The sequence below is a fragment of the Spinacia oleracea genome, chromosome 1, assembly GCF_020520425.1.
Source record: "Spinacia oleracea cultivar Varoflay chromosome 1, BTI_SOV_V1, whole genome shotgun sequence".
NCBI classification, from domain to species: domain Eukaryota; kingdom Viridiplantae; phylum Streptophyta; class Magnoliopsida; order Caryophyllales; family Amaranthaceae; genus Spinacia; species Spinacia oleracea.
Window position 1 is genome coordinate 126,949,439 of NC_079487.1, and position 19,206 is coordinate 126,968,644.

At 32.0% G+C, this 19,206-nt stretch overlaps 1 protein-coding gene across 2 annotated transcripts; it reads right to left on the reverse strand.

Moving 5' to 3' along the window:
• Positions 1-504: 504 nt before the first annotated feature.
• LOC110782949 (carbonic anhydrase 2) lies at positions 505-16,596 on the reverse strand. Of its 2 annotated transcripts, XM_021987227.2 has the most exons (10): positions 16,348-16,596; positions 14,556-14,667; positions 8,595-8,653; positions 6,304-6,468; positions 4,930-4,978; positions 3,453-3,569; positions 3,264-3,317; positions 2,375-2,460; positions 1,204-1,309; positions 505-860 (listed from the first exon to the last, which is right to left on the reverse strand). In XM_021987227.2, the coding sequence occupies exons 2-10, from the start codon at positions 14,607-14,609 to the stop codon at positions 696-698; spliced, it is 855 nt and encodes a 284-aa protein (XP_021842919.1). In that variant the 5' UTR covers positions 14,610-14,667; positions 16,348-16,596; the 3' UTR covers positions 505-695. The 2 variants fall into 2 exon arrangements, with proteins under 2 accessions (XP_021842919.1, XP_021842920.1); XM_021987228.2 differs by lacking the exons at positions 14,556-14,667; positions 16,348-16,596 and adding an exon at positions 8,788-8,906.
• Positions 16,597-19,206: the final 2,610 nt, after the last annotated feature.

The window sequence follows — 19,206 nt, forward strand, 5'->3', positions numbered from 1 at the left end:
TACTTTAGTCTTTTTCACAATGATCTTTACGTTATACTTTAAAAATTTACTATCTTACCCTTTTTATCCACAACATTTACAATTTTCCACCCAATTTCTCTGATTTTATTCATTTTTTGTTACACCCAACCATTTTTTACACATTCTTTTCACTTTATCCATATTTAATTATATTCGTCCACCTTTTTTAATTTTTACACAATCTCTTCTCTTGCTGTAAAGATCTTTTTGAAATGAAGGTAGTACTTGGTATTTGATAACTCTATTTAATTCTTAAATGAAGCAGTGTATGAAGTACTAGTTTAGTAGTATGCATTTCTTTACGAGTAGTCTTACATCATTAACAACTACGGAGTACTACATAACTTGAAGTTGTTGGTTAAGTTGTCGAGTTTGAATTAGGAGACTACGGTTCAAGTCTTCTTAGACTCACAGTACTCAACTTAATTGCAAGAATGAAAGAAATGGCCACTTAATCACTTAGTATACAATATAGAAGAAGCGTTAAATAAATAAACGAAAACTTTTTATTATTTCTGCATTGATGTGCATATTGACATAGATTACACAAGTAGTAACTCAAAGAACAAAACAAGGGAAACCTTGTAAAAGAACCGAAACAAAAGTAAAAGGTGATTGGTTACATATATATAATATATTACTCGTTCCGTATATGATTTAACATGTTTTTTTCTTCATACTTTTGTAGAAGTTGAAAGAGAAAAGTCAAGATTCCAAATCTCGAAACATCCGTTGACAAAATCATAGTGTGCACCCTTTAGAGCCAGAGTTTTCTTCACTACTGCTTCTCTTACAAATGGGTATGTCAATAAGTTCCCAAGTGAGACATTCACAGCTTCCTGTAATTTTAAATTATTTCATCAGATAATTAATTAAAATATTTAAATTACTGAGTATATAAATAGAATTTACATAGTACTCTCGTATGTCATACTATATTCGTCAGTCGTCACTATTGATTACAGGAGTTACAAGGTTTGCTAACTTCTTTCGTCAAGAATTAATTGTCACATTGTCTCAACCTAATAGGTAAAGATAAATAGCGGTGTGGTGTTTTAACAAAGCTTAATACTACGTATAATTCTTTGCTAGTTAGTAGTTACTCTATATATTATAATTATAAAGGTGATTACTTTTTGCCGGACTTGCAAATTTGTGTACAGAACATAGGTAGAAACTCACCTTCTCGCAGTTTTTGCATTGTTCAGTAAACTCTGCACTGTTGAGTTCTGATTTCACCTTGGACCTGGCAAGGTTTCCGATCTGGACCCAATTTTCTATGAAATCACTGCATCCCAAACACAGACAGGGGAACAACAGAGTTAGTTTATTCATAACTTTGCCTTATCTAAAACAAATTCTAACTACAAACTATTCGGGGATCTTATCACTGGCCCGAACAATGTCCATGCTGATTATGGGCGGCCCGGCCCATATCCACATTCTACACCGTTTTGAACTTTAGCCCGCTTGACTTGACAAGGTCGGGTCAAAATAGGCAAATAATATGTAAAGGTAAAAACTTTGTTTTCTAGATTTTTAGTCATTTTGTCACACTAGTGAAAGACTATTTATGTCATTATGTGCTTTACTTATAAGGTGGTTTGCCAAAATCAGATTTTATATTACAAGTACGGAGTGCATCTTATGACTTCTAAATTCTTATAACTGGGAAAAAAAGAAAAAAAAGTTGCTATCGGACGGGTTCTAAATGTTCCTAGAGGCATACTCCGTAGAACAAAGCAATGAAGTTGGACATTCTCTACTCCTCTCTTGCTAAATGTTCTGTTTTTTCATTGTTTTCTCTTCATGTTTTGGTTTCTTTTCCATTGGTTTGTTCTCAATTTATTCTTGAGTTTTCCCTAGATTTTTCTAGATTCTAATCGAAACAATTCGTATGCAGATTGCGAATGTCTCTACTTGGAAGAATGCAAAAACATCGAAAATCACTGCTCGCATCAAGCTAGAAGCGGTGGAGTATGAGTTGTGCTTTAGGGTGCAAAATAGTAATTGTTTTGATTGCAACAGTTGTATATTTTCTTTGAATCTATGGTATGCAGATCTATTTTTATCATTGTGGATGTCGTATGACCGATTATTAATGATATTATTTCTTCTCGAAAAAAAAAGTTGGACATTCTCTGAAAAAGGCAGGTCAGAAAGATTTTGATACAGTAATTATCAAGTTAGATAAAGAAAAGATGCTCGTTTCAATTCCATTCATACGGACTGTATGAGATATTCTAACAGACGAATAAGTTGTACTTTAGCATAATTAAGAAGGTTTAATAAAAGATAATCACACCAAACATAAAGTCTGGAAGAATTAATGAAAGCAAAAGAATAAACTTACGAAGAAGTACAGCCGTCATCAGGGATGGACATTAGCCCCTTAATTCCTCCACAGCAACTGTGTCCAACCACTACAATATTCTCCACCTACACCAAAACACCAGCCAACCAATATAATGAGGTCTTGATTTAGCGGCAAAGATTTATACATGTTAAGTTTTCAGGTTCGAATTCTCAATCCCCCATTTGTATCAAAAAAAAGGAAACCGAAATATTATTTTAAGATACCATAAAAGAAAATAGAAAAATCATTATAAGACGAAGGAAATAATTTATAATGCCCGTGTAAGCTCATTCCGAGGGAAACTACATTTTTGTGAACCTTTTTTTTTTCAGTTTTATTAACCTCATATCTTCTGCAGATAAAAAGATGATGATAAAATTCTGATCACCCCCTTTTCCCACTTTTTTTTTTGGCCATCTTTATTAATCAGGAACAAACTTTTCTACTTTCTGACATCCTTTTTTTATTTCTTTTTGACTGATGAATGCTTTATTACTAATAAATTTAAGGATTATTTGGGAATAAAAAGGTTTATTTTTGTATTATGGAGTACATTATACTAGCCTCCTTGCCAACCCTCTAGCAATCAACAATGTTGAGTACTTATATATTGTAATTTACAGTCATAATATAGGCGGTACAGCAAAATCGTTGTGAAGTATGGTTTGGCGGATAACATTTTAAACTACATCCCGTGAAATATAGTTAAACGAAAATCAACTTTCAAACTTTATTTTTAATTTCCTTAACATAAAGCATTTTCCTTCTAATCAAATACGGCCTATATAGACTTAATGTCACATTTTCGTACCAAAAACATTGGTTAATATCAAAATTTTACTATATAGGAGTAGTGGGAAGGTAAATAAAAATTTGGCTACTTCACCTTGAGATGCAAAACAGCATATTCAATAGCTGCTCCTGAACCAGGAAATTTTTTCTGCAACACAAAATATTATGAAGTCCAAAGTTAATATTTGACCTATAGCAATAATACAATAATTAAATACGGAGTAATGAGTTTAATTAATCCTAATTAGTCAAACTATTATTAATAATTTCATGAAGAACGAACCTTATCATAAGGTGGGACCATGTTGGCAATATTTCTGACAGAGAAGGCCTCCCCAGGCTGAAAATCAAAGATGTGCGAAGGGCAAACTCGGGAATCTGAACAGGCAAACACCAAAAACTGCATGTGCAACCAAACATCATTAGTTTATTTTAATTACGGAGTATATAATCAACATGAGTTTTTGGAATTAAGGATCTGAAACTTCTATTCTGACAAATGATCTGTCTTTACTTGACTGGATACGAACTTTGTTTAGTTATTTAAACTAATACGGATTATATTATTGCTTAAAGCTTAAGATTTCCAACTAACTCTTGATGACCATTGGTCTCCAAGGATCCTTCAATGATGTACGCGCACTTAAAATAATAAGATTCGAAAAGTATTACACAATATATTATTGTAGATCAATCTTTCTGAAAAGTTTTGGATAGTTATGCACATAACATATCACATTTCATTTCTTCTCCTGAATCCAATTTCAGATCAAAATGGAAATAGAGAAATGATTAACAAATTATTTTAGTTATCTCATTGACTTTAAGTCAATAATAAGGGCAAGATACCTCTTGACGGTGGAGGAGCACATGGTAAGCAATTATGGTAACTGATCATATCTTTGTGACAGCAAACGGCTTCATCATGGGCAATTACTAATCATTATCTTCCCACTAATTGGGAGTAATTTCATTTAATATGAAGTACTCCGTACCAAGTAGCTTATGTTAGATAACAGTTTTCTCATTTGTGTGTGGGGAGTATTCTCCCACAGAAATATGAAGTTCAGAATGTTTTTAAAAAGATCGATGTGCATCATATATTAAATATGTGATGGGTTAATAAGTTGTTGGCTCAAATAGAGCATTGGACTTGGTGTGCTAGTAGTACTCGTATGACCGTTTGGTTGCTAATTCATCTAAAGATCTCATTTCTTCCCAAATCTTCAATATATATACCACCCATTACCCATTGGAGTAGCTTTGGGTGAGAATGGAAAGTATGAAGAAAATTTCAAATTCGGGATAAATCACGTTATTGTGGATATTATTAAATCTTCAATATATATACCACCCATTACCCATTGGAGTAGCTTTGGGTGAGAATGGAAAGTATGAAGAAAATTTCAAATTCGGGATAAATCACGTTATTGTGGATATTATAATGTTACTTTTCTTCTCAAATTACACTAAATATATTCTCGTATATTCTTTTATGTTTGTCGTCTTACCCATTCTTTGACACGATCACTCGGTATTAAAGCAGAGTGAAGGGTAAGATGGGTATCAAATATTAAAAGCAAGATTGGTAGGTACTCCGTAGTCCGTAGTGGTAGTACACAACAAAGTTAATCACATAAGAAATCTCTCCTTTGTAAATTGTAAAGGATGCTTTAGATATGATTTGAAATGACTGAATGAGTTAAAGTATAGAGAGTGCAATAATACACATGCCGTAGTGAACAAATTAAAGATCTAACCTTGGGGCTTTGACCTTTGGCAAGTTCACCGTACAAAGCAGGATTCTTCCTGGTAAGAAGTAATCAATAAGTTTAATTAGCTAAATAATTTAGTAAAAAACTTTTTGAATTAATCTATAATTGTTACGAGTAAACATTAAAGTGAGAAAAATACAAATTGAAATGAATGGGACAAATTTACTTATTTTGGCAACAGCTGCAAATGTGCCAGAATCTTGATTCTCTCACACTATGTTAACTGTTAAGTACAATTCAGTCCTTAATTGTAATGTCAAAGTACACTCCCATAAAAGTAACCATTTCTTGCAACATCTAAAGCACACCAATCGCTATATTCTCAATCATTATTGCCAAATTATGCTATAGCATATTCTCACCTAAATTATTACCCTTAAATTCTCTTTGCGCGTATGTGTATTTATAATTGTACCAAGTACTCTCATGCTATATACCTATGCTTTCTTTTATTCTACCCCGTACTCATCAGTAATTTTATACAGTCTCCAATGCATAACTTTGACTATTCATATATTTTATCGTATATTCACATAAACATAAAAATTTGATATCGTGAAAACGCACATTAAAACGAATTTAACAAGATGATAAAGAAAAATATGTTTCTCTTATAAAACTCATAAAATACAAGGGAAAAAAACGGAGGTAGTATGTATATTATACTTAGTAATACAAACATTTTAGTCATTATATTATCACTACAAGAATTTGTATCTTTAACAACAACCTAATTATGACGGGTCAAAAATCCCGTCGCAAAAACCTTTTGCGACGGGGCTAACAACCAAACAATGACGGGAATAACCGTCGCAAATGTCTTTTACGACGGGTTTACGACGGAATTTCTATTAACGACGGCCCCCTTTTATGACGGGTTCGCGACAGGAAATCCCGTCGTTAATCAACGATTATTGGCCTTTCACGACGGGATTTTCCGTCATTAATAGTACAATTTCTTGTAGTGTATACGTAATAGTTTTCAACTAACTAATTGATGAATTCGGAATTTTCACGTACGTATTACGTATTGGATCAGGCTTGGTTTTCGTTGTCTATTACACTCTGATATGGTCGGATGTGATTTGTCTAGACTAATTATTTCTTGTCTAGATGTTTATTTTATGAGTGTTTTTTGTTTTTTTTTTTTAATATGGTCTAATACGGAGTATTAACAAGAATAATCAATAAAAAAATCATAATAAGTTAAAGGAGTCGACAACCATAATCCAATGCATTATTTAGTAGTATAATCCAAGATGGATCCCAGTAATGGTGAATGAGGTGTTGTAGTTATCCGAAATGTACAACATGACAAAAGAATGTAGAGAAAAGAAGGAGAGAGAAAGAGGAACGTACTCGTATTTCTCAGTTTTGAACCGGAGGAAACCGGAAGTAAGGCGTTGGACCGGGTCGGACACAGACACATCTTTGGCAACGCCATTTTCGGTTGGTTTTCCCTGTAACTCGGCTGTTATCTGCTTTATTTTTGCGGCTGCTGCGTCATTTAATCCGTCTTTCTCACTGTTCCCAATGTAACCGAAATTAAAACCTCGTTATTTGCGTAACTGATGGGGTTACCCAAATTGATGATACCTAGGTACTATTCATGTGGTACTGCTTTGAACTTTAACGTGCGATTCAACGTAAAACAAAACAAAACAAAAACAATACGTAATTCAACGACCCATCACAAATTCTTTTTTGGATTGGGCAACGTAAATTATACACTCCATGAAGAGATTCGAATCTAAAATCTATGACATACGGATCTGTAATTTTAATTATTAGATAAAGATATTATTGATTGATCAACACAAACTTTAAAAGATAGTTGTAAAACTCAGATTTTGGTTCATATTTATAGCGTTTACTTATTTTCTTTTTATTTTATTCCCCAACATTTTCAGCCAAAATTACCAAAAATATAAAGATATTAATGGAGAGGAAAGGAAGGTTCATGCAAAACGTAATATTTTTACAATTTTTTTTTTCTTTAAAGGTTTTTACAACACTTTTTAATAATTTGCAGTATGGTTTTCATAAAAAAGTTTTTGATAAATTTTGTTTAGAATAATATGTTAACAATAAGGGGTAAATATAAAAAAATAAAAGTTCACATTCATCCTTAGAAAATGAAGGTCATATTTGATTTTTATGGTTATAAATGTTGGACTCCAATTTTTTGCCAAGATAACTTTTAATAATGGTACAAGTATAGCATTTTTTAATTAAGAAACTCTACTTGAAAATGAATTTAATCATTTTTATTACTTTCACAATATATTACGTAAATCAAAAGATTATAATTGTTCAATGTCTAAAGATAATACTCTCTCAATCCCATAATATTTTTGACGTTAATTAAAAAAAATGGAACGTTGTATGATTTGCAATTATTATTGTACGTTTGTATTTGTATTTTTATAGGAAAATACACAATTCATTTGTTGAGAAGATACAATAATTACTCCGTAATGTTTTGTTGTTTTAACTCGTTTTTTAAATTAAATTTTTTTTTAAAAAAAATCACCATGTAAATTATTCAATATGATCACATTTTTTTTATAAAAATTTGTAGGAAAAATGTATCATTCAAAAGTTACTCCGCATATAAGTATGTTTTAGGGGGAAAAATATGAAATTAAATAGAAAATAATTAAAATAAAAAGTTCATTTTAACACACCATAAATTGAAATGAAATAACATTAAGGGACGGATAGAGTATAATGACACAAAAATAATGTAATAAAAAGCCTCTTTATTTTGAGATGGAGGCAAGAATTGCAGCTGAAATCTATACGGAGTACAAGTTTTTGATAATTTAAATAAAAGTCAAAACATAAAATTCCTACAATTGACTTTAATGTAATAAAAAAAATCATGAAATGAAACGTCTTACACGAGTTAAATCAATTTTTAAAAAAGCTTAAAAGGATGACATATATATATTGAGAAATACTAGTATGAATTTTTTTTTCACATGATGAGATATATTAGTATGAATTTCTAATAAGGGTACGTTTAAATAACTTTCTTATAAAGTCCAACCAAGTGGCTCATGCCATTTGCTCATATATACCCATCACACTACGTTATACAAGTGCGAATGGAGGGATGTCAATTACGCAGTTGATCATATTGATCGAAGATGTAATGAATATATGGATATTTAAGCAATAATAATGATTCTCAATCAAAATAAATAAATAAATAAATAAATAAAACAAGCCTGTATGCAAATTCATGGTAAAACATCACCTACTTTCTCTAACATTAAAAATTCAAAAACTCATTTTTTAAATACTCAACAACATTATTATTTATGATATTTTGTTGTTTTTTGGTTTGGGTATTTAAAAAAAAACTTCATAAATCAACAAAAGTTATTTTCTCAACTTAATTATTAGACGCGTATAAAGGAATTATCATAGTTGAGTGGGGTTGGTGGTAACGAAAACGGGCGGCTAATACGGGTCATACGCCCGTCACGTGGGACCCGGATGTCATGACTTGACCAATTTCCTCCTCTTATCGTGGAGTTGTCGGGTAAAAACAATGACAACTCAAATGAAATGACAAAATTTTACAGCAGCAAAATCGGTCAAATTTAAGGAAATGATTTTTTTTTTTCTGTGCTTTTTTTTACCTTAGAAGCTTCGTCAGACCAGCTATGGCTTCCTCGTATTTGCTCCCCATTTTTTCTTTCTGCCCAAAAAATAAATTTATCCAATTAAACAAAATCAATTTTCTTAATTGTTTATACCAATTTTTTTGATTAAAACAAAACATAAAACCGAAAAATTAGGAGAGAGACAATCACGTAATTGATGAAATCATACCTGTTGATTTATTTTGATTTGGGAGAGAGAAAAGAGGAGAGAGGATATAGGGAAAATTAGGAGAGAGAAAATGAAGTTTGGACACACTTTTTGGTAAGAGGGTGTGGATATATGGTATCTCTATTTATAGAGAGAGAAATGGATGATAAGGTATCACTAAGACACTAACTATGGTTAAAGGGTCATTAAGTTAATGATCCCAAAAGGGTAACAAACTATATGGATTAGGAAACATATTATCGATAATATTACTTCCGTTTTGTTATAATTGCACCATTTGTGAGAGTGATGGATAGCTCAGTTGGTTAGAGCTTCCATCCCGATTCCAGGTGATCCTGGGATTGATCTCATCCCCGCTCTTGTGGCTCATTTGCACCCAAAAAAAAAATATTGCACCATTTGTATTTTTTTGCTATTTACATTTTGACGATTTCTTGTAATTTATACGTTAGTTGTTTCTTTTTGATGGTAACATGCCTATTGTTTTTGCATTATTATTTACATATTCTACTTTGTTTATTTTTAAAGATCTTTACTTAAGTATATATATATTCATGTTCATGTGAGTCTCGTTAGATTCGTGATATAGTATATTGATCTAATATCAATTTTTCATTACTTATCGATAATTAAAAATATTAATTGTTCAAATTATACATTGACAAACATGAAAATCAAAATGTTGCAAGTAAAAATACCGAAAACGTACATAATAAAATATATAGTCATGTGGTATTTTGTGTAATTCATCTCAATATATATGTTTAAAATATGAACTTTTAATTATTATTATTCTAGTTATGTATAATTAGAGAGGTTATGGCTATATTTTTAGATTAGTAAACAAGAAACATTTAATTGTGTGATTATATATAAAAAAATGTAATATTTTGCATAAAATGTCTCAATGTCAATGTGAAGTGATGAAACTTCCTAAGTTTTGTCAAATAAAATTAAAAAAATAGAGAATTTTTTTTGGGGTGTTAACAAATTGATGAGGTGCCATGTGGTTTGTGGTTTTCTATTGTGGAAAGTTGCGCAATTCGACAAGGACCACCAACTTGTTCTTCTCCACTTTTTTTCCTAAAAAAATAATAATAATTTCACTAGAATTTTTCTTTTAAAATTCATGTAGGAGATCACAAAAGCTCTATTGTACCTTGAAGAGTGTATTACCGATTCACGATAAGTGTTGTAACAAACTAGTGGGTAATGCTTATGCATATACACATGATTTTAAGCACCACGCATAATCGGTTACACTTAAATGCATTCGGTGTATTATGTATGCTCCCTCCGTCCCGGAATACTCGACCCGATTTGATCGGCACAGAGTTTAAGGAACTTGAATTGACTTATTTAATTTAATAGGTAGTAGTTGATAGTGGGGTATTATTTTAATGTAGTTAGTGGGAGGTGGGTTAAGAGGTGGGGTTGGGGGAGAGTAGGGGTTGAATTTTTAATTATTTTTTGTATGGAGTAGGGGGTAGGTGGGTTAATAGGGGTGGAGTGAGAAATAATATAATATTGTTAGAATATTTCCATTTTTAGAAACAGGTCAAGTATTAAGGGACGGCCCGATAAGGAAAACAAGTCAAGTATTCCGGGACGGAGAGAGTATACGATAGATATTATAAAGTGAACGAGTCTCGAAAATAGAATGAAAGAAGACGTTTTTAGTGGCTTTATTTGTTGAGGAGGAGTCAAGAATGATACTTATATGGAAATAAAATAATGAGTGATTAAACTATGGGTTAATGACTTAATGGCTCTATGGTGGGGGCCAGGAGACAACGTTGACTACTCTAATTATGCCCCCTTCTTATACGTAGACCAATAATATAAAGGAAGGTAAATTTAAGCCGGCAATGAGGTTAGGTTGGACTTTTCCATTATTATTTTATATGGAAGAGGTCTATTGTAATAAAGTTATAAAGTACAACACCATTTGTCACCATTCGACTGCGTACAATAGGCTTTTAGTAATTGGATTACGCATTAGCATATGGTTAAATTGGGATCACAGATAATCAACTTTTAATAATCCGGATTTTGTTTCTAAATTTGTCCACGAAAATGATCTACTCCCGTGCTCTTGAAACTTGAAAGTACTTAAGTGTACCCGTGATAATGTAGCGAATAAATAAATTCAAGGAAATTTTATGAAATACTACTTTTAAATTTGGGGTTTTGTAAATTATTACCTTATAAAAACATTTTTAAATTTAACTACCTTATAAGTTTAGTTTGTTTGACTAACACTATTATTTAACGTTTTTCGTTAATATTTTTCGCCGTGTATTTGTTTTATTCTTTTATATATCTCTGTTCATTTGTCTTTTTGTTCATTTGTCATACTAAATAACCGTTGTAGTAGAGTTTAAAGACGGAAAACATCAATAAAAAAGGGCAAATGGTAGTGTTAGTCAAACAAACCAAACTTATAAGGTAGTAAAATACAATTTTCTTTTTAAAGGGTAGCAATTCACAAAACCATCAAAGTTAAATGTTGTGTTTCACAAAAATTCCTAAATTCAATTTGTTATATAAAATAAAATTTTAATAGTAAACGATCAAGTTATATGGGGATTATCTTGTTTCTCAAATGTAATGAACTAATAATTGCATGATAAGATACTGTCGTACATGTTCTAGACTTTTAAGGGGTGTTTGGAATTGTTAGGATGGTGTTTTGGAGACTAGTGTTTAAAAGTAGAAAATTTGACATTTTTATTTATATGTACGTAGGATAGGGTGTATTGGTTAGGGGTGTCAAATCGGATCAACGGATCGGGTTTGGGTCGGACTCATCGGATTCGGGTTGAAACGGATCGGATTGGAACGGATTAATTTGGCTAACGGGTCGGATCGGATCGGATTGAAAACTTAACGGACCGGATCGGGACGGATTTTTTATTCACGGATTCATATCGGATCGGGTTGTAAACGGGTCGGATTGTAGTCGGTTTGGGTCGGATCGGATCGGATTGGAATACGACGGATTGTTAACGGGTTTAGTCGGACTATAACGGGTTCGGGTTCATGTCGGTCGGATTAATATCGGATCGGATTCATATCGGGTCGGATTCATATCGGATCGGATTCATTTCGGATCGGATTCATATCGGATCGGATTAATCGGTAACAGACTAAAACGGGTTGGATTGAAACTAATTTAGCCTGGTTACATTGGATTCAGTTTTATATTGGTTCGGGTAATTATCGGATCGGGTTATTTGGTAGCGGGTTGGAATTTGGGGCAGTTCGTTTCCAAATTATATATTATCATATCGATGACTTAATTAGGCCGGGGACGAAAATAATAACTAACTTTTAAAAGTAATAAGAATTTAAGATTAGTAATATAAGTTATTGAATATATTATTATATCGATGGGTTGGAATTAGTTCGGATTAAACAGGTCACGGATTAAAAACGGATCGGATCTAACGGGTCACGGGTTGAAACGGGTCGGATTAAACGGGTCACAGGTTAAAAACGGATCGGATTAAACGGATATTCCTCGGGTTGGAACGGATTCGGATTGAAACGGATCGGATCATAAACGGGTTTCGGATCGCTTCGGATCGGATTAAATGGATCCGGATTGTCACGGATCGGTCTGTTAACGGATTCGGATCTTAATCGGATCAATACTAACGGGTTGGGTCGGATTCGGGTTGAATATAATCGGATTTCGGATTTTAACTCGCGGGTTCTAAACGGTTCGGATTCTAAACGGTCGGACAAACTCATCGGGTTCACTGGGTCGGATTGAGAATTGACACCCCTAGTATTGGTGTATACATGTTATAGGTTACTGGCTTGATTGAAATAGGTTCATGTTTTTGTTGAGTATAGGTGTTGAAGTAAGATCTAGAAGGTGTACAACTTTTGAGTAAAAACATGTACGATTTTTGTTGATAAGGTGAATAAAAAACAAAGTAGTGGATACAGTTTTGGCTCGTTTAACGTACTCCTTTTATTTTAGGGAAACAAGTTTAGATAAGTTCGTACTGGTTCAGACAAGATAAGGAATGCATTCTAAATACAATTATTAAATTTTCAAGGCAAGGAATGTCAAGATGTCATGTGTCACTAACACAGTGTGAATTGGCAAGTGAAATAATGATGTGTCATGTCATGCGCACACAGTCACACATGCATTACTCAAATTTATTAGCACAAAAAAATGTAAGTATCAATGTTCAAACTCATGACCTCTCATTTATAATGTAAAGTTTTAACCATCTATACAATGATATAACGTATGATTCTAAAGTAATGAAAAAAAATAAAAGTCATTATTATAAATATTAAAACTTTAATGGCCAATATATATTTGAATAATAACCTATTATAATTTTTTAATTTAATCATTCTTAATTACTTAGATCATAGTTGAAAAAAAGAGAGTTAATTGTTACACTACTTCTGTAGCTAATCAACTTTGTGTTTTTAAAATATACTCCGTATATTTTTTTTGTTATTCAATTTATAATGATTGATACTTAGAGAATTTTCTTATGTTTATAAGTGAATTATAAAAAAAATAAAGTTTCATACGGAGTCTCAATCAAGTTAGTGTTGAAAAAATAAAGTATATAAATTTATGGACTATTCTGGAAACCCTCATAGATTTAGAGCACATGTTGTAATATGGCAACAAATTAAATAAAACAAATACATAAGTTTTGCAGGGAAAACAATCATTAAATAGACACAGGAGGAAAAACCGAATAACAAAAGCAATAATATCCGGGAAATCGCATGAGTCACTAACTACTCCCTACGTTTCATTTTGTTTGTTACGTTTGGACTTTTGCACGTTTATTAACATATAATAAAGATTTTTTTCTTTTTTATTAAAAAATAAAACCAAGTAAAACCTCAATCCACTAATCATTACAACAACCAATAAGATTGTTTTATTTATCAAAATGAACCAATAATAGAAAAACATAAAGATTGATAACAATAAATACTTGGGAAATGGTAAAGAAATTTAATGAGTTGAAAAAATTGGACCAATTAAAATTAAAAGATGGCACAAAAAATGATAATGTAATAAGTTTATAAAATGAAAGATTCTCTCACGTAACAAACATTGTGAAACACCCTAAAAGGAATACGTAACAAACAAAAAGAAACGGATGGAGTAGTTTACAATTAAAATGCATAGAAAAGTGAAATAAAGTACATGTGAAAGAGAATAAAGTACATAGGAAAATGGAATATAATACATTGGTGGGGTTTTCAATGCATTTTTAATTAATATAGTACATGAAAAAGTGGGGACCTTAATAGCCAAAATTAGAAACAGGACTATAATTTTGGGACGCCCGATTTAGAAAACAGGACTATAATTTTGGGACGGAGGGAGTAATAAGTTCGATTAATATATCGCTCTATCATGCTTGGTTATGAGATTTCGATGCAAATTTGCTTGTATAATATTTCAAAAAGTTGTTTGATATGTTTGGTTAGAATTATAGCTATTGGAAAGAGCATGTTGGGTCCAAAAAACTTTAATAGAAAAAACTCAAATTTTCACTTTGTAGGAGGAGTTTTATGGGAGAGCTTCTACCTTATTTTTTTTTGGTTTTACTACGAGGAGTTTCCGGTTAACTATAATTGAAAAAGCTAACAACTATTTACAAAATACATTTACACAAATAATTAAACATAACAAGTTAGTCAAACCAGCTAACTAACAACTAATACAGAGTATGAAGTATCTCGTAACCAAATAGCGACTAAAGACATACCGGAAGTTGTTTTCCACAACATAGCAGCATCCGTTTCTTAAAACTTCCTGTCATATTTACACGCAATACTACGGCGAATAGTACGGCCTACAGATTACTCCTTAATCAATTTCTGTAAAAAGAGAAAAGTGTCATATCTAAAAAGTTAATTGATGCGCATTCAAATTATGGAAGAAGCTATAGTATGTATGGTGTATTTAGCATGACTATTAACTAAGCGAAATGATAATCTGCATAAAAAAAACTAAGCGAAATGATAAAGGCCGCAAATGCTTGTCTAAAACAATGTTGGCTGATTTTTATTGTCACAAAAGAGTAGAACACTTCTACTACAATTAGCATTTATGTATCAACCAAACGTACCACAACTTAACAAAGTTGTTTGAGGATAGAAAATATACTACTTCGTAGTTTTCTAGTTTGGTCCTTCAATTATACTGCATTTGTTTTAAAAAGTTGCAACATCTTGACTAGCACGTTTGATAAGATCCAAATTTGAACACAATTTTATATCTAATTTTATTTTTCTTTAAAATCTTAAAATTTAATATTATATAAGTATATATTGAAATCAATTTAACGACATTTTATTTGATAACATTTGCCTTTATCAAATTATTAAAAATATAGGATTAAAGTTAGTGTATGAATGATGACAAACTAAAAATATTGTAAATTTAAAAAACTGAAGAAGTAATACATACGTAGAAATATCACGAGTCTGGTGGAGTCTTGAGTTGACTTTAGATTGAGAAAATATGGCCAACTTAACAAAATAAATACTCTTTAATGCTTTTTAAGTACCTAAATATTGGTAATAGTACGATTTTCGTACAATTCATATGCTAACTTTGATCATGTTTTCTGCTTTCTTAGCAATGTATAAGTATAACAAAAAGTTAAAAGCTTTTAATGGCTAATATGTCGAGGATTAGCTTCAATGTATAATTTTCAAATATCATTGTTTGACAATAATTTAATCATTAAAGAAATATATAATTATATATATTTATGATCAAATTTGTACATTAACAAATGTGTCAGTCTTACACGAACATTTAAAAACAGCAAGAGGGCAAGACAAATATTGTACTCATTCGGGAAGAATACAGAAGATACTCAATGTATAGTGGGCCTTGTATGGACTTGCAAGTTTGCAAGCCCTTAATTTTGTGTGTTTGGTCAACATCGTACATTACGGCCCAACTCATATTACTAAATGCCATTAGTTATATAGTTAGTTGAGAATTTGAGACTGATCGATCAACGGTTTTTTTCCTTTGTGGCCTTGTATTGTCCATCCAAAACTCCAAACCAAGAAACTAAAAAAACACCACACATCTAAATATCTCATTTTTCATCAATAATTAGTCTACCAAAACATCATTAGGCAATTAAATTGGTTCTCACTTCTCACTTCTCACGTTGGTTACTATAAAATCAACATGTTCCATAACGAAATAATTGTACAAACAACATATAATAAAAGCTATTTTCGTTCTCTAAATCTTTTATATATGTGTACATATATACTCGTATATACAGAGTACTTACTACTTAGTACCTAGTACGAGTAGTTGTGTTTCTTAATTATACATGTAACGAAAACCACTTCTTCCATTTTATATTGTACTAAATCTCTAAACCGGCCAAACCGGTAATACTGTATAAGTGTGTTGATATATTTCGTGACATAATATTGTCATGTACAGTACATGAATGGATAATATGAGCTAGAGAAAGTAATTGAAAATCATATTTACGCAATGAAAGGAGGAGAAAGAGAGATTACCAATCACCAAGGGAGCACGCGAGGCAAGTGTATCCGAACACAATAAGGTGCATGCAAAGATATTAACCCCAAAATATAGTTACAAGTTTGATGTTTTTGCGAGGGAGAAATTATGGTGTTGAAGAAAATATAAGAGAAATGGAATATACAATTTTTTTTTTATTGAGATGAATACAATTTATTTATTTAATTTAAGAAAGACACCAAAGAAATGGGAGAGCAAAATTATGTTGACGTGTAGAGAGTAATAGGATAAGGAAAACGAATGGGGAGAAAACTTGGACTTCTAAAGGCCAACTTCCGTAGATTAGAATGTCACGTTATAGATTGGTCTAATCTCTTTCCCATGGTCCACATTTCTTTTACAAAACTTTGCATGCAAATCCAAACTCAACCCAAAAAAATTGAAGAAAATGATGCACCTTAAAAAAGTAGTCACCTTAATAGAGCCATACATGATGAGATGATGGTAAGATATATGTGTGTACACAATCAAAGATACTAGATTGAGACTTTCTTTAGCCAGTGACGAATCTAAGATTTTTTAAATAAGACAGGTCAGGATATATAATCTGAGTACAAATTAAGCTAAACTTATTGTCATTTTTGTAGATGTAGGTACTAAATATTATTTAAAGTATTTTTAATTTACATGCCGGGCTAAAGCCTGAGTACGTATTATTTAAGACAATATCAACTTATGTTGGTCTTGTATGTATGTTTCTTATTGTTTATTGTTTAATGTGAATGTACCAACTAATCCTTGAAATGTCTCATCAATCCAACTTATACCATGGTCATAGGTCTTATCTATGTAAACAAATAATACAAAGGTTAATTAATGCATACGGCATACCCATAATTAATAAGAAAAAGAAAGGAAAGTTAATTAATTAAATAAATGGATTAGAGTGCTTAGCTTATAGCTGAATCACTAAATAATCTAGAGAAGAATGAATTATATTCAGGCCACGACTATTCTCCTTGTTCACGCATGGAATTGCAAGGGTAGTTGAAAACCAATGTTATTTATATGTGAGTTGTCACACATTGAAGAAATATCAATAAAAGTAAATACCAACTTAAATTATAAGCTTAAAGAGTTACTTATAATATTGTCAATAGATTTTAGTGTTCGACCTCCGTTGACTTATAAGTGGACTGAACTTTGAAATCATACTCATAGGTGTCAAACTTTTGAAGACATCTCCGTTTTTATAGCTCTATAGATATAGACATGTGAAGTACTTTGTTTAACACTGCCTATTAAAGAAGAAGAAAAAAGTGTAATTGCTTACCTATGGCCTTTGCTGGACCAAACTCTTTACATGTGAAGGGCTTAAGATGCAACATATTAGTGGCCCAATTAGGAGTGTCAATTCTCCATCAGACCCAGTGAACTCGATGGGTATTTTCGGCCGTTTAGAATCCCGAACCGTTTAAAACTTGCGAGCTAAGATCCGAAATCCGATCCAGTCCGATTATATTCAACCCAAATCCGGCCCAACCCGTTAATATTGATCTGATTAAGATCCGAATCCGATAACATACCAATCCGTGACAATCCGTATCCGTTTAATAAAAACCGAAGTGATCCAAGACCCGTTTATGATCCGATCCATTTGAACCCGAATCCGTTCCAACCAGAGGAAAATCCGTATACTCTAATCCGTTTGTAATCCGTGACCCGTTTAATCCAAACCGTTTCAACCCATGACCCGTTTAATCCGAACCCATTTAACCCAAACCATTCACGACCCATAGAGAACATTAATTATGTTGCACTACCAATTAAGCGTATTACTATTAGTTATACGGTGTACTTGTACATCATTCTCCCTTTATATACTCTGCTCAAATGAAACTTGTAATTGATGTAGATTTAAGGCGTAAAGAACTTTCAGGAACGGATGTAGTATTAAACTAAGTTATATATTATATACTCAATAACTTATATTACTGATGTACTATTAAATTCTTATTACTTTTAAAAGTTAGTTATCGCTTTCGTCCCCTAATTAAGTCATCGATATTTATGATTATATAATTTGGAACCAAATGGACCCGACTTGGATTCCTACCCGCTGCCGAATAACCCGATCCGATAATAACCCGAAACGATATGAAACTGAATATGATGTAACCCAACTAAATCCGTTTCAATCCGACCCGTGTTAGTCTGTTACCCGATTAATCCGTCCCGATATGAATCCGAACCCGTTAAAATCTGTCATGTTCCAATCCGATCCGATCCGACACAATCCGACTACAATCCGACCCGTTTACAACCCGATTCGATATGAACCCGTGCATAAAAAATCCGACCTGATCCTGATCCGTTAAGTTTTCAATCCGTTCCGATCCGACCCGTTAGCCAAATTATTCCGTTTCAATCCGACCTCGTTTCAACCTGAATCCGATGAGTCCGACCCAAACCTGATCCGTTGATCCGATTTGACACCCTAGGCCCAATGGATAATGGATTTCCTATATACAAAGTAAAAATGTTATAGGTGGTAATAACTAATGACAAACCAAATGTTTGGATTGAGTTTAACTCAATATTGCATTCGAGTGACAAAGTAAGAGTGATGAAGGGTAAAAAAAAAAAATCAAAAAAAAATCGAGGGAGTATAATTAGCCATTTAGGTTGTGTTCATGTGAAATTGAATGTCTATTTTGTCGCATTTCCATTGTCCAATTAAATATGAATCCACTCATTTTCAATAGTATATTAATTTTTGATAAATACTCCCTCCGTCTCTTTTTGTTTTTTACGTTTGGTATTTTGCACGCGTTTTAACGACTAATTAATGTGCATTGAGATTCTTCTAAGTTTTCATGTAAACGAGGAAAATT

Coding starts and splice junctions, on each gene's coding strand:
- LOC110782949 (XM_021987227.2), bottom strand. CDS start 14,609: ATGACAGGAAGTTTTAAGAAACGGATGCTGCTATGTTGTGGAAAACAA. Junction 4,979..6,303: donor TTCAAAACTGAGAAATACGA/GTACGTTCCTCT, acceptor ACTTCTTACCAG/GAAGAATCCTGCTTTGTACG. Junction 2,461..3,263: donor ATGCTGTTTTGCATCTCAAG/GTGAAGTAGCCA, acceptor GTTTTGGTGTAG/GTGGAGAATATTGTAGTGGT.